Source organism: Oryctolagus cuniculus, chromosome 7 (assembly GCF_964237555.1).
Source record: "Oryctolagus cuniculus chromosome 7, mOryCun1.1, whole genome shotgun sequence".
Classification (NCBI taxonomy): domain Eukaryota; kingdom Metazoa; phylum Chordata; class Mammalia; order Lagomorpha; family Leporidae; genus Oryctolagus; species Oryctolagus cuniculus.
Window position 1 is genome coordinate 129364374 of NC_091438.1, and position 13188 is coordinate 129377561.

At 52.0% G+C, this 13188-nt stretch overlaps 1 protein-coding gene and 1 long non-coding RNA gene across 3 annotated transcripts in view; both read right to left on the minus strand.

Annotated features, from left to right (window-relative positions):
- KDM4A (lysine demethylase 4A) overlaps nucleotides 1-13188 on the minus strand; it is a 47277-nt gene that overhangs the window by 4789 nt on the left and 29300 nt on the right. For both annotated transcript variants that reach the window (XM_008265389.4, XM_002715165.5), the window contains exons 13-19: nucleotides 11338-11519; nucleotides 9756-9960; nucleotides 9248-9324; nucleotides 8614-8669; nucleotides 7259-7367; nucleotides 6793-6978; nucleotides 2575-2745 (exon numbers count right to left, since the gene is read on the minus strand). In XM_008265389.4, coding sequence (XP_008263611.1) covers nucleotides 2575-2745; nucleotides 6793-6978; nucleotides 7259-7367; nucleotides 8614-8669; nucleotides 9248-9324; nucleotides 9756-9960; nucleotides 11338-11519 — 986 coding nt within the window. The remainder of the gene's footprint in view (nucleotides 1-2574; nucleotides 2746-6792; nucleotides 6979-7258; nucleotides 7368-8613; nucleotides 8670-9247; nucleotides 9325-9755; nucleotides 9961-11337; nucleotides 11520-13188) is intronic.
- Nucleotides 4778-6786, minus strand: LOC138850665 (uncharacterized). Its single transcript, XR_011390749.1, has 2 exons — nucleotides 5068-6786; nucleotides 4778-4984 (listed from the first exon to the last, which is right to left on the minus strand). It is a non-coding gene; the product is annotated as an uncharacterized lncRNA (long non-coding RNA).

Here is a 13188-nt window from a genome sequence, read left to right on the forward strand (position 1 = left end):
TGAAAGACAGTATGGAGATTCCTCAGAAACCTAAAAATAGATCTACCATATGACCCAGCCATCTCACTCCTGGGAATATACTCAAAGGAAATGAAATCCGCATAGGAAAGAGTTACTTACATCCATGTTTATACCAGCTCAATTCACAATAGCTAAAATATGGAATCAACCCAGATGTCCATCAATTGATGACTGGATAAAGAAAATGTGGGCCGGCGCCGCGGCTCACTAGGCTAATCCTCCGCCTAGCGGCGCCGGCACACCGGGTTCTAGTCCCGGTCGGGGCGCCGGATTCTGTCCCGGTTGCCCCTCTTCCAGGCCAGCCCTCTGCTGTGGCCAGGGAGTGCAGTGGAGGATGGCCCAGGTGCTTGGGCCCTGCACCCCATGGGAGACCAGGAAAAGCACCTGGCTCCTGGCTCCTGCCATCGGATCAGCGCGGTGCGCCGGCCGCAGCGCGCCGGCCGCGGCGGCCATTGGAGGGTGAACCAACGGCAAAAGGAAGACCTTTCTCTCTGTCTCTCTCTCTCACTGTCCACTCTGCCTGTCAAAAAAAAAAAAAAAAAAAAAGAAAATGTGGTATATATACATATACAATGGAATACTACTCAGACATTAAAAAAGAATGAAATCTTGCCTTTTGCAACAAAATGGATGCAACTGGAGACCATTATGCTTAGTGAAATAAATCAGACCCAAAAAAGTAAATATCACATTGTTGCTGATAGCTAATGTATAGAATACAGAACAAAACAAAAACAAAAACAATATAAGAGGAAAACTGAAATCCTGGGATTTGATTATTATTTATAGGCCATGTCTATATTCCTGTTGAAAAATGGTTTTTCTGGCCAGCTCTATAGCACAGTAGGTTAATCCTCTGCCTGCAGTGCCAGCATCCCTTATGGGCACCGGTTCTAGTCCCCGGTGCTCCTCTTCCAATGCAGTTCTCTGCTATAGCCTGGGAAAGCAGTAGAAAATGGCCCAAGTCCTTGGGCCCCTGCAACCACATGGGAGACCAGGAAGAAGCTCCTGGCTCCTGGCTTCGGATTGGTGCAGCTCCAGCCGTTATGGCCTTTTGGGGAGTGAATCAATGGACGGAAGACCTTTCTCTGTCACTGTCTGTAACTCTACCTCTCAAATATATAAATAAAATCTTTAAAAAAACTGGTTTTTCTACTTTTAACTTCTTGAACTACTTATTTAGTAGAGCACTAACCCTGTGATTAGTTAAAAAACACCAAAGTTAAAAATACCACGAAAGTTAGAAAAGGAAAAAAAAAAAAAGTAAGGAAAGAGGCAGGGAGGGAACTGTCATCATATTCTTGAAGCTGTATCTATGAACTACTTGAAATATACTGACTACATTAATAAGTAAATATACATAGAGACATAATCCACAAAAATACAAGTTTTGAGGCCCTTACTAATTTTTAGACAAAAAAGCCTGAGATTACTGTTCTCTAAATTAAAGACAGAGTCGGGTACTGTGGCACAGCAAGTCAACTGCTTGAGCCATCTGTATCCCAGCTGCTCTGCTTCCAATTCAGCTCCCTGCTAATGCACCTGAGAAGCATCAGATAATGGCCCAAGTGCTTGTGTCCCTGCCACCCAAGTGGGAGATCAGGAGGAGTTTCTGGCTCCTGGCTTTTGCCTGCCCTAGGCCTGCCTGTTTCAGGTTTTTGAAGACTGAACCAGTGGATGTGGGCTGTGTGTATATATGTGTGTCTCACTCTGCCTTTCAAATAAATAAACCTTTAAATGTAAATATATGAAAATACCCTACCAACTTCTTGAGTTGGTGTGAGAAAATACATTTGATACAAAGCATTTAACATAGTGACTACCATATTTTAACAGCTTAATAAATCATCGCTATACTACTGTTATGAATACCACTAATGCCTTTATTATGACATTAGTCTACTTTGTTACTAAAGAAGGCGCTTTTAGCAGTTAAGTAACTAATGTGGTATAATCATGGGAAATACTCAATTTGTTAAAGGAAGAAATGACTTCACTCCTCTGCCTTGGTGCTTGTCTACCCCACTTGCAGGCAGGGTGGGACAGGTGAAATGTAAACTAAGTCCTGAATACTCAGCCAGGAAACCTAAGATCAGGTCCAGGCAAGGCCGCCAGTGTCTCAGGTGTTGCTAACATGAGCAAGCCAGCAGTGTCCCCAAAGAGATTATCTACCAAGAGGACATGGTAAAGAAGAGAACTAGACCATTCTCCTGCAATCACACAGCTGCTAGGCAAGGGAGCTGGCATTGGCACCCTGGTTCGATTCCAAAGCCTCGGTTCTTATGGGGTACCAGGACCAGCAAGGACAGTTTAGACTGAAATCAATAAATATTTCAGAGAACAGCAGGAAACACTGATTCCCACGACATTCCAGGGGAAGGATTGGAGTATCCTAGTAGCAAGGAGAGAGACCAGTACCTTTGCTTTGTTTGGGGGGGGGGGGTGTAAGCAAGGATGGGCTGTAAAGGGCAAGCAGACCACAGGCAGACTGCCAGCCACACCTGGAAAAACCCCCCACCACCAGCTGCCCGAGCGGCCCCAGGCAGACATTACCACTATGTCCTCAGGATAAAGATTGTCGCTGAAGGAGCCATCGTCGAAGTTGACTTCATAGAAGGTCTCGGTGGTGAGCCTGACCACCTCGCACTGGTAGAAGCGCCCGTTCTTATGCTTGCTAATGACCTTCTGGCCTGCAGTGATGCTCTGCAAGGCGCCCTTGGCACGCTGAAAGAGACAGAGACCAGCTTACTCACACAGTGACTTGACAGGTCCAGCAAATGGGGAGCAAATCACTTGGCTCCTCTCTATCAGGGAAAGGTAAACACGGGTGTGGAGAACAGAAAGCAGAGAAGGGATGGGAGGTGTGACAGGCCTTTCCAGGCATCCGCGTCCCAGCCAGGACACTGGAAGAAACCAGTACCATGTTTTCCTCAAATGCAGCTCCTCCCTGGCCACAGTTGGTCCTTGTACCCCAGTACCTTATCCCAAACTCCGTGAAGACTCTCAGGACTTCCCTAAAAACTGACCAAATAGCACATACTGATGCACATGGCCTAGACACACATGAGAACATCTAAGAAAGGACTTAACAGGTGACCTGAGGCCCTGGGCCCCAGGCAACGCTTCAAATCAACCCAAGCATCAGCTCTACCCTGGGGCCCGGGCACACAGGCTTCCTGCGTGTGCAGCAGACTGCCTCCCCCCCCGCCCCGCCCCATCCCAAGGACCCTGCCATCTCTGTAGCCCTCACATCACTCTCCTGGTCCTGTCTTTGCCCTTGATGCAAAGTGGATCACAAAGCAGGCAGAGGGCTCCTGTCCAAGCACCCCGTTGCTGCCATGCCAGTCACCTTGCTCTTCCCGCAGCTCAGCTCTCCACGCTGTTATGCCCTTGCCCGGAGCCACAGTTTCCCAGTGTCTGCCCAAGGGCTTCTCACATCAAGATGGCAACTCACTGGTGGGGCCAGTGTTGTGGTGCAGTGGGTTAAGCCATCTGCAGTGCCAGCATCCCATACGGGTGCCAGTTCCAGTCCTGGCTGCTCCATTTCCAATCCAGCTCCCTCCTAATGTGTCTGGGAATGCAGTGGAAGATGGTCCAAGTGCTTGGGCCTCTGCACCCATGAGAAAGACCTAGAAGAAGCACCTGACTCCGATTCAGATCGGCCTAGCTCTGACCGTCACCGCCATTTGGAGAGTGAACCAGAGGATGGAAGATCTGAGATCTCCCTATCCCTCTCCCTCTCTGTAACTCTACCTTTCAAATCAATAAAATAAAGCTTTAAAAAAAATAAAATAAAACTTACTGGCACCTTTCCCTTCAACCTCCTCATTCTGCCCTCATATTACACAGCGCACTTCTCACCGTCTGACATACTGAGCGCTTACCTGTTTCCTAAATGGCTTTTATATGTACCGCTGCACCCAGGCACAGAGACTTTGACACCAGAGTTGTCCCCAACAACATTCTGGCTTCCTGCCAGACTGCCCAGTACTCAATGACCGCCAAGCCAGACTGCTTCCCCGATGGCTCGTGGCCCTCCTGTTCCTTCTGCTGCCTTGCTGGCCTGCAGCAGTCTCTTACTTTCTCCTGCTTCTACTAGCTCATGCTCTGTTATCTGCCTACCAGCACAGGGATCTCTAGAGCCCACTTTCTAACAGGAACCAGATTTGACTGTCCCGCTAACTGCCGGTAACATTCACATCTTCCCAGGTAATCCAGCTGCCTACTGGTTGCTCTACCACACAGCTCCTGCAGCCTCCAAACCTACATGTCCTTCTCTCTGTCAGCCTTCCACCCGGCCCCATCTCAATTACTGCTTGCAGTTAATAGCACCATCATATTATCCTTGCCATCTCTCAAGGGAGTAAGCTGAGTCAACTTCAACGCCTACTCCCTCATCCCTTCCCCCACCTCTCCCTCTCCCTCTGCATCCCGTCCCCATGGCAGTGAACACACCCTGTCAATCTTACTTACAGTAGGGCAGACCTCAGGGTTAGCAGCAACCCCAAAGTGTTCCCATTCCAGCCTTACTCTGTCCAAGGCTAACTGGTTTTCCCAACACTTCCAATTTTCTTTAAAAAAAAAAAAAAAAAAAGATTTTATTTATTTGAGAGGCAGAGTTATAGATAGTGAGAGGGAGAAACAGAGAGAAAGGTTTTCCGTCCATTGGTTCACTCCCCAAATGGCTGCAACCTCCGGAACTGTGCCAATCTGAAGCCAGGAGCTTCTTCCGGGCCTCCCATCTATTGCTTTCCCAGGCCACAGCAGAGAGCTGGATTAGAAGAGCAGCAGCCGGGACTAGAAATGGTGGGATGCTGGCGCCGCAGGCAGAGGATTAACTTACTGCCCCGTGGCATCAGCCCCTCCAATTCTTATTCCTTGAATCCTATCCTCAAACAACCACTGCAGTTATTGCTTAAAAATATAGTGCAGGGAAGGGCATTTAGCCTAACAGTTAAGTCACCTAGGTCAATACCCAGGTCTGACTCTTGACTTCCTGCTAATGCAGATCTTGGAAAGTGATGATTTGCCTAACAGTTAAGTCACCTAGGTCAATACCCAGGTCTGACTCTTGACTTCCTGCTAATGCAGATCTTGGAAAGTGATGATTTAAGCAGTTGAGTCCCTGCTGCCCACGTGGGAGACCTGGATTGGGATCCTGGCTCCTGGCTGCAGGACCATGCTGGGCATTTGGGAAGTGAACCAGCAGAAGGAAACTTTTTTTTTTTTTTTTTTTTTTTTGACAGGCAGAGTGGACAGTGAGAGAGACAGAGAGAAAGGTCTTCCTTTGCCATTGGTTCGCGCTGTGGCCAGTGCACCACGCTGATCTGAAGCCAGGAGCCAGGTGCTTCTCCTGGTCTCCCATGGGGTGCAGGGCCCAAGCACTTGGGCCATCCTCCACTGCACTCCCAGGCCACAGCAGAGAGCTGGCCTGGAAGAGGATCAACCAGGACAGAATCCAGCGCCCCAGCCGGGACTAGAACCTGGGGTGCCGGCGCCGCAGGCTAGGATTAGCCAAATGAGCCACGGCACTGGCCAGGAAACTTTTTTTAAAAAATAAAAATAAAATTGGGCTAAGCAGCCTCTTGGGGTGTCTGCATTCCATATTAGAGTGCCTATTCAAGACCTGGCTACTCAGTGCTCCTAGTCCAAATTCCTACTAATGTGCCTAGGAGGCAGTAATGATGACCCAAATATTTCTTTTCCCACCACCCACACAGGAGACCCAGATGGAGTTTCCAGGCTCCTGGTTTTGGCCAGGCCCACCACTGGCTGCTGCAGGCATTTGCAGAATAGAACCAGCAATTAGAAGATCTTTCTGTGGTGCCAGCATCCAATATGGGCACCAGTTCAAATCCTGGCTGCTCCACTTCCCATCTAACTCCTGCTAAAATATCTGGGAAAGCAGTAGAAGATGACCCAAGTGCTTGGGCCAACACCCATGTGGGAGACCCAGAAGAAGCTTCTGGCTACTGGCTTCAGACTGGCCCATCTCTGGCCATTGCGGCCATTTGGCGAGTGAATAAGTGGAAGATCTATCTCTACATTCTGCCTCACAAAAAATAGATCTTTAAAAAGTAAAAAAAAAAAAAAAAAAAAAATGTAGTTCAAAACCATAATATTCATAGAGTTCTCCTCATCCAATGGAAGAAGAGAAGTCAAACTCCCCAGTGTGGCAGCTCAGGGCTTCCTTCCACCCTAGCACTGCTGGTTGTCAAACATCAACCCCAACACACACCCAGAAGCAGTTGTGCATGGTCATACTTTGCAGACTGGCTCCTTCTGCTGCTGCAGCCTTGGACGCCTGCCAGCTCACAACTCCACCTTATAATTTAGAACACACTTCAAATGCCACCTTACCCCAACTCTTTCCTAATTCCTCCAACTAACATTCTTGTGTATCTTTCTCTGTGCCCCACCAGTTAGTGCAGCTCATGGTTAATTGTCAGGAGCTCTCCAGATTAGTCCTCAACATTCCCAGCACTTCTGCTAAGTCCCTGGCACTGGGTTTAGGAGATCACCCAGACTGGTAAGAAACAGGTCCTCAAGGAGTTTATCCCGGTAGAGAGGGAACAAGTTAACAGATCATTAACAGGAATCAACCACTGCCGCTTTGGTGCCGGGGATTATGAAGTACAAGGCAGGGAATAGAGATGGACAAGTGGCGTATTTTAATCCCTGCCCCTGACTCCATGACACTCACCATAAAGGCATGCAGAAAACATGATCCTGAAAACCGTCAGGAGGACTCTAGAATGACCCCCTCCTCACCTCCAAATTAGGAATCTTGTGCCGAAAGCAGGTAATGAAGACAACGAAAGGCCAGTCATCGGGCTGCATCATCACTCCTGCAGCCTGGGCACAGCTCACGTGGAAGGCAGTCGGGCACCGGCCGTGAGAACACTGCACGCAGCAACCAGCAGCTCTTTTCCTCCGCTTCTTGCAGAAGACACATTTCTACAGCACATGACAAGGAGGCCACTGACTGCAGGAACTGACAGGACACCCTCCTCCGTTGTCCCCCAACCCGACTCCACACAGCCCAACCAGCCAGAGCTAACGCCTCTCCCGAAACAGAGGGCAGACAGCTTGTTCCGTGTCATTTAATGACAAGGCGTGGATCCCCTACTCTGGCTGCTGGGCCAAGCAGAAATGCTTTGCTCCCCAGCTGCCAGAGTTGCGGCATCCAGTGAGCATGTGGTGTGCATGGGCCCACCCTCCACCCCGTCTTCCTTACCAGTTTGAAGCGAGGCAGAGGGATTTTGCTCACATCCACTGGACTTCTTTCTGCAATGTTGACAAACCTCGCTTCCAGAATTGCCACAGCACATGAGACGTGGACCCACCTGCCAAGAGGTGAGAGTGCCCTGAACATCTCTGGGTCCGAGGCCCTGTAGCCTTCTCTTCTAACATGGGCTTGCAGTGTGACCTCACCCAGTGTGACCCCTGACTTCCACCAACCACTCCCCAGGACCCACAGAAGTGGGGAGTGTCCCCACTGATCACACTGTGCAAGGGTAGCCCAGGGTCTCACTTCCCACGCCACTTCTTCAGTCTATGGCAGATTGGGCAGAGCCATAGCTAATGGGGTATGGAAGGTCTCAGGGGTGACAATCAGCAGGAGAACTGCCCCACAGGACCTGGGCACTTCCTGAAAACACCCAAGTGTACCCAATGTGTCAGTATCACTGTTCCACCTCCAGCCTCTGCCCTAGGCTCAGCCAACCTCTCCCTTCAGCTCCCTGTATCCACAGCAGACTCCCTCCTTAAGATCTGGACCCATGGGCCAGGATTAAGGCAAGTTCTGGGCATTTTGGGAAACTAACATGCACCAAGATGAGAAAACTCTCAAAATCAGACCACATGAAAACCCACCACAGACAATGCTGGGGCCACACAGAAGCGACCTACTGCACTGGGAAGGCTGTCCGGTGGCAGTGGGAACGCATTTGTTCTGTGCAGAGCAGAACACAGACTGCAAGGTACAGGGGAGAGGCTCCAGCACAGCCACTTTCTCTCCAAATAAGGAAGATCATCACGAGTGCACCCCAACAAGGACAATAAGTGCTTCTACAGCAGTGGCAGCAGCCAGCAGAGAGCCCCGCATCTGGACGGCATGTCAGGCTCCTAGGGGCAGAGGCTGGAGCAGGTGTGCCACAAGTTCCCACGGGACAGTACTTGGAAACAGGAAAGCTGCACTGGCTGCCCACTGGCCTTCATCTCAATCAGCAGGTTGAACCAAGGAGAGTGCTGGCTGGGGCAGTGCTCACCAGGCCAGGGCTACCTCTGCACACCGGCCCCAGCTCCAGCAAGGTCAGTGTCCTGATTTCAAGCCCATGAAGCCCCTGTGTCATCTTCAGTGCCTCACAGTCTCATGGCTCCATTCTTAGCTGCTTTCCTCTGGACCGCGGGGGGAAACGCCTTGGAAATGTCCAGGACTGCCTGGCTATCCTTGGCTCCCATTTTTAAAGTGAGTCTTGGAGATGTGACTCCAGCTCCACATATGTCCCTGCCAGCTCTTCACCCGTCACTCAGGACAGTGGGTGCCAGAATGGGGCCTGCGTGGCCCGAGACGCAGCCCGGGAGACTCACCTGTCATCATTGGCTCTCTGCAGGGCCCCTCCACGTAGGGAGCACAAACAGCAGTCCTGCCCAAAAGGAGAAGGTGGAAGGTGGTTACCCCTGAGTTGTGAACACACTATCTGTTCTCCCCTCGCTTCCTGTGGGCAACTCTAGGCCCCCATAACCAGAAGCCCCTCAGGGCCAGTGCACCAAGTAAGTATCCCCATGACTTAACACAGCCCTCCTCAGTGTTAACTGTTAGTAACAACAGAAGCAAAGTCACAAGAGATGCTCAGCTCAGACGGAGGCTCTGCCCGCTTCCTGCAGGGGCTGCTACAGGTTCCAGCGGGACAGTGCAGAGAAAACGACAACAGGCCCTGTTCCCTGGCTGCAACCCAATGCTAAGTCCTTTACAGGGGCTGCCAACTCCACAATGGAGCAGACTGGACTTCTAGACTCTCTTCCTACCCTGCCAAGTGGACAGCAAGCACTCTCACTGTCTAGAATTCATTCCCATAACACACTCTGTCTGACACCACCATGTGCCAGCCCCTACATGCACTGCAGGGGGCAGAAAGTCCAATGCGAGAGTCTGACCCTGAACGTCCATCCTGCAAGTCTCCAGGGCAGCACTTCCAAGTCACCTGGAAGTATGGGTGCTCACCTCCTCCAGGGCATTGGCCGAACATCGGGAACACATCCAGTCTTCGGAGGCTTTCGCAGGGGGGACCCCATAGCAACCTAACGGCCACCAAGAGGAGCAAATTAAACTCAGAGGTCAGAGACAGAACATGAACTGGCATTGCTTTTCCAGACACCACCTCCCAAAGCTACAACCGAATCTACAGAAACCCCTGCATTCTACAGGGAGCATCCTCAGGGCTCAATCCACAGCATGGCCCAGGGCATGGTGCAAATGCCTAGGACACAGCGGGGACTGATCCCTGCCTGACATCTGCCCTGAGCTACTGGGGGTCACAGTGCCCCAGCAGCAAGCTCCCCGGGAACACACAGCAGCCCTCACGGTGCAGAAAGTCTGGACTTCTAGACTCTCTTCCTACCCTGCCCCAAGCAGACAGCAAGCACTGCAGGGGGCCAACAGGTGGCAAGGGCTTCCAGCAAGGAGGCCAGGCTCTGGGGCCAGGACACGGAAGAAAGCGAGTGGCACTCACTGGCGTGGACCCGGACGCTACATTTCTTGCAGGAAACGAGAAGGCTGGTGCCGTCCTCCTCTAGGTAAGGGGTAGAAAGGTTGATGTCCGTGCTGCAGCCCGTGGAGGTGAAGCACATTTCTGGAATCAATGGCTTGGTCCTCTGCTTCTGTGGGGCTAACTCGGGCGTGCTTCCGCAGCTCTGGCTGAGGCCTCCAAACTCGACCTGCGGGGAGAGAAGGAGTGCACAGCGCCGTGAGCCCCCGCCCGCCCCGAGCACAGGGAGCAGGCTCCTTCCCTGAGAAGACTCTGCCTACAGCTCCCGGGTGCACGGCCATTATCCCAGAGCTACTAATTGAAGTTACCTCTAATGACTCAAATTCAATTTCTCACAGCAGCACCAACAGAGGCCCCTCGGGGACAACTGAGAAGAGGGAGCGAGGTAAGAGGCAACTGGGATTTCAATCTTCCCAAACCAAGCGGTAATAAAATGCACTGAGATGTTGGCAGCCCTGAGTGCTACACCACCCAGGGCGGGTGCTCCCCATGGGCCAGCACCAACCGCTTCTGCTGTCCCAGGTCACCTGAGCGGCAGCACTATCGCAGGGCTGCGGCCCCTCCAGGAGAGCATTATGGCCACATATTTCCTTCCGGAAGTAAACTGACTGAACCGTGCTGGCTCTGCCACTGGATGGCACCATCACCGTTTCCAGCCTGGCTTGGAAATAGCCCTGTGCCTGTAGCACTCAGGAACGTCTGCCACCCACTTAGCAGATGTGCCGACGGCAACAGCCGGGCCATTCACAGCCATGGCACATAGAGTTCTTTGCTTCTGCTTTTTATCAATGGAAAGAAGTAGTGAGTTGTTCGCCTAAAATGTGTCAGTCTGAGGTTCTAATCTTTGGCAAGCAGGAACCTGGGGCCCTGCCAGGCTCGGCGGTGGTTACACCACATTAACCACCAAAGCAGGACCACTTAGCTACCGGCCACCCAGTGCAGGTCCCAGCTGACACTGAGCTGATCACCTGGCACCTGCTGTGGTGAACGCCTTCTGGGCCCCCTAGAGCTGGACCCAAAGAGACCCGTGACCGGTGATGTCCTCAATGCCCCTAAGTGGGAAGGACACAGCTGAGCTCAGCAACCAGGCTTCTCCGCCCTCCCCCAATTCAGCCCAAGCTCCTTCTGCTACAGGCAACACCCACCGTGGCAGCAGGAAAGGAAAGTGGCTGCCGTTAGAGGACCTGGCATGCCGCCCGGCATTCAGACGGCAGTAGTACAGCCGTCGCAGACTTCCACACTGACTGGCAGGGATAATCACAGGCCAGAGTGAGAACAAAAAGGCAGACTGCTCGGCACATGGTGAAGTCCGTGATTTGTGCAAGTGCCACGGGAGCCCAAGCCACGTCCTCAGCTCCTCTCCCAAGCCTTCGCAGTGAAAACCCACACTATTAGGGTAACTGCCTGATAAAGGCTGACCCACACACAGCTGGGACGGAGGACACCAGGAGAAGTAGCTCTCCCAAGGCTACCAGGGACAGGTAGAGAGCACAGATGAGCCTGGCTTCCCTCCAGCTGCCAGGCCCCAGCCGACCCAGGCGACTACCTGGTGGTAAGTCTGGAAGATCATGCACACGGCGCAGTGAGGGGCCTGCAGGGCCATGGTCTCATTGAATTCCTTTTCCGCCTCAAAGTTGGGGGGCCGATTCTGCCACAGCTGGCTCAGGGGCTTGGCCCAGGCCTCTGTCTCCTCGGCCTCCTCCTCAGTGGTCAGCTGCTCCGAGGTCTCTGCAGGAGGAAGCGGAAACGTGAGTCGGCAACAGCCCTGCACGTCTGGGGCTCTCCCTGGAGCGCAGGTGAGCTCAGCCAGGCCTCCAGGGCCCGGGTCTGAGTTAACTGACGAGTCCTGAGGGTGACAAAGGCAGAGAGGACACGACGTCAACAGGCTCGTCTTTCACCTGGGTGATAGGGGCACCCCTTGCTCTGGCCACACTGGCTCATGGCCTCCACCCTGCCTCTGACCCAGCTCAGCCTGCACAGCTGTCCCTCAGCAGGGACAGCGGAGGGAGAGAAGGGCCACCTTGCCAGAAACCACGCTGTCTGCTGCGGCAGAATGTGAGCACGGCAAGGCCTTTAGCTCTCAGGACTTTCCCTTTACTTGCGCCGAAGGGAAACAAGGAAGGAAAATGGCACAACCGGGACCTGGGTCAGGACTTCCCAACTCCACTGGGCTCTGCCTCAGGAGAAGGCAGAAGCACGTAAGTGTCTGAGGTGAATCCCTCCCAGCCATGTGGTGCAACGCTCTGAGTCAAGACCACGGTCAGGCCTATGACAGCTTGCGAGTGGCATCCAGCCCACTCATGGAGCTAAGAATCATGGTTGTATTTTTAAAGGACCAGTATCAAAAAAAGAGAGGCCAGTGAGCTCTGGAAAGCCTACAATATCTGCTCCCCAGGCCTTCCCAGATCCCTGCTTCTACAGGACAAACCTGAGTCTTTCGGGTACTCAATCCATCAGGCCCAAATCACCAATGCCCAGGGAAGAAGAATTCCCCTGCAGGCACCTCCCCAGAAGAAAGGGGCCTAAGGCCCAATGGAAAACAAGACATAAGTGACAAAGGTGCCCGCTTTCTGGTTCCCCCTAAATCGGTGAGACTGGGGCACAGCCCACCAGTGGATACAAGATCAAGCAGGTAATTCCGAAGGCTGCAAGTGATGAGGACAATCTTTGGTACAAGCAGAAGCAAGTATCAACCGAAACTGGTACCCAACTTGTTTCTTCTGGTGCTCCCTAGCTTGAGGAAGGTATAAGAAGCCACCCACACCTGCTAAGTGTACACTTCAGCAGGTATGACCAAGACCAGCCCACCCGTAAGCAATCCCAAGGGATCACTGCATCTGGCTGCGTGGGGGCCTCGGTATTCCCCAGCAACAAGGCTGCCCAATGACTTCACGTCCTCCAGATAGAAGCACTTTCCAAGAGGCCTTGAGGTCTAGGCGATAACCCAGGGAAAGCTCCGCTGGGCAGGCCTGTGGCACATGCTTGTCACCTCTGGTAACTCCCGCTCAGTGGAGATGAGTCCTATACTCCATTTCCTCAGTCAGGTTTCTCCTAAAGGGAACTGGTAGCTGCCATTGTGTGTGGCCTCCGTGAAGGGTACTGTGGCATAAGGTGGCTGATGCAGACAATTAAAACCCCAGCAGACTCTTTTCTTTATCTTGGCCAAACCCAGAGTGACCAAATGGGATGAAGAAAAAGAAACAGACAGGCTCACAATCACAACTAAAAACCTAACACACTGACATCTGTTCCATTCACAGAGCCAAATGTGGCCAAAGATCATTTCCATTCATTTGTGGCTGTTGAATGATGGGGGAAAATGTGCGTTTATGGTAAGTGAAAATTAATAAGAATCAAATTTTACAGTTCACATAGCTCTAAGATTTCATTGAGCTGT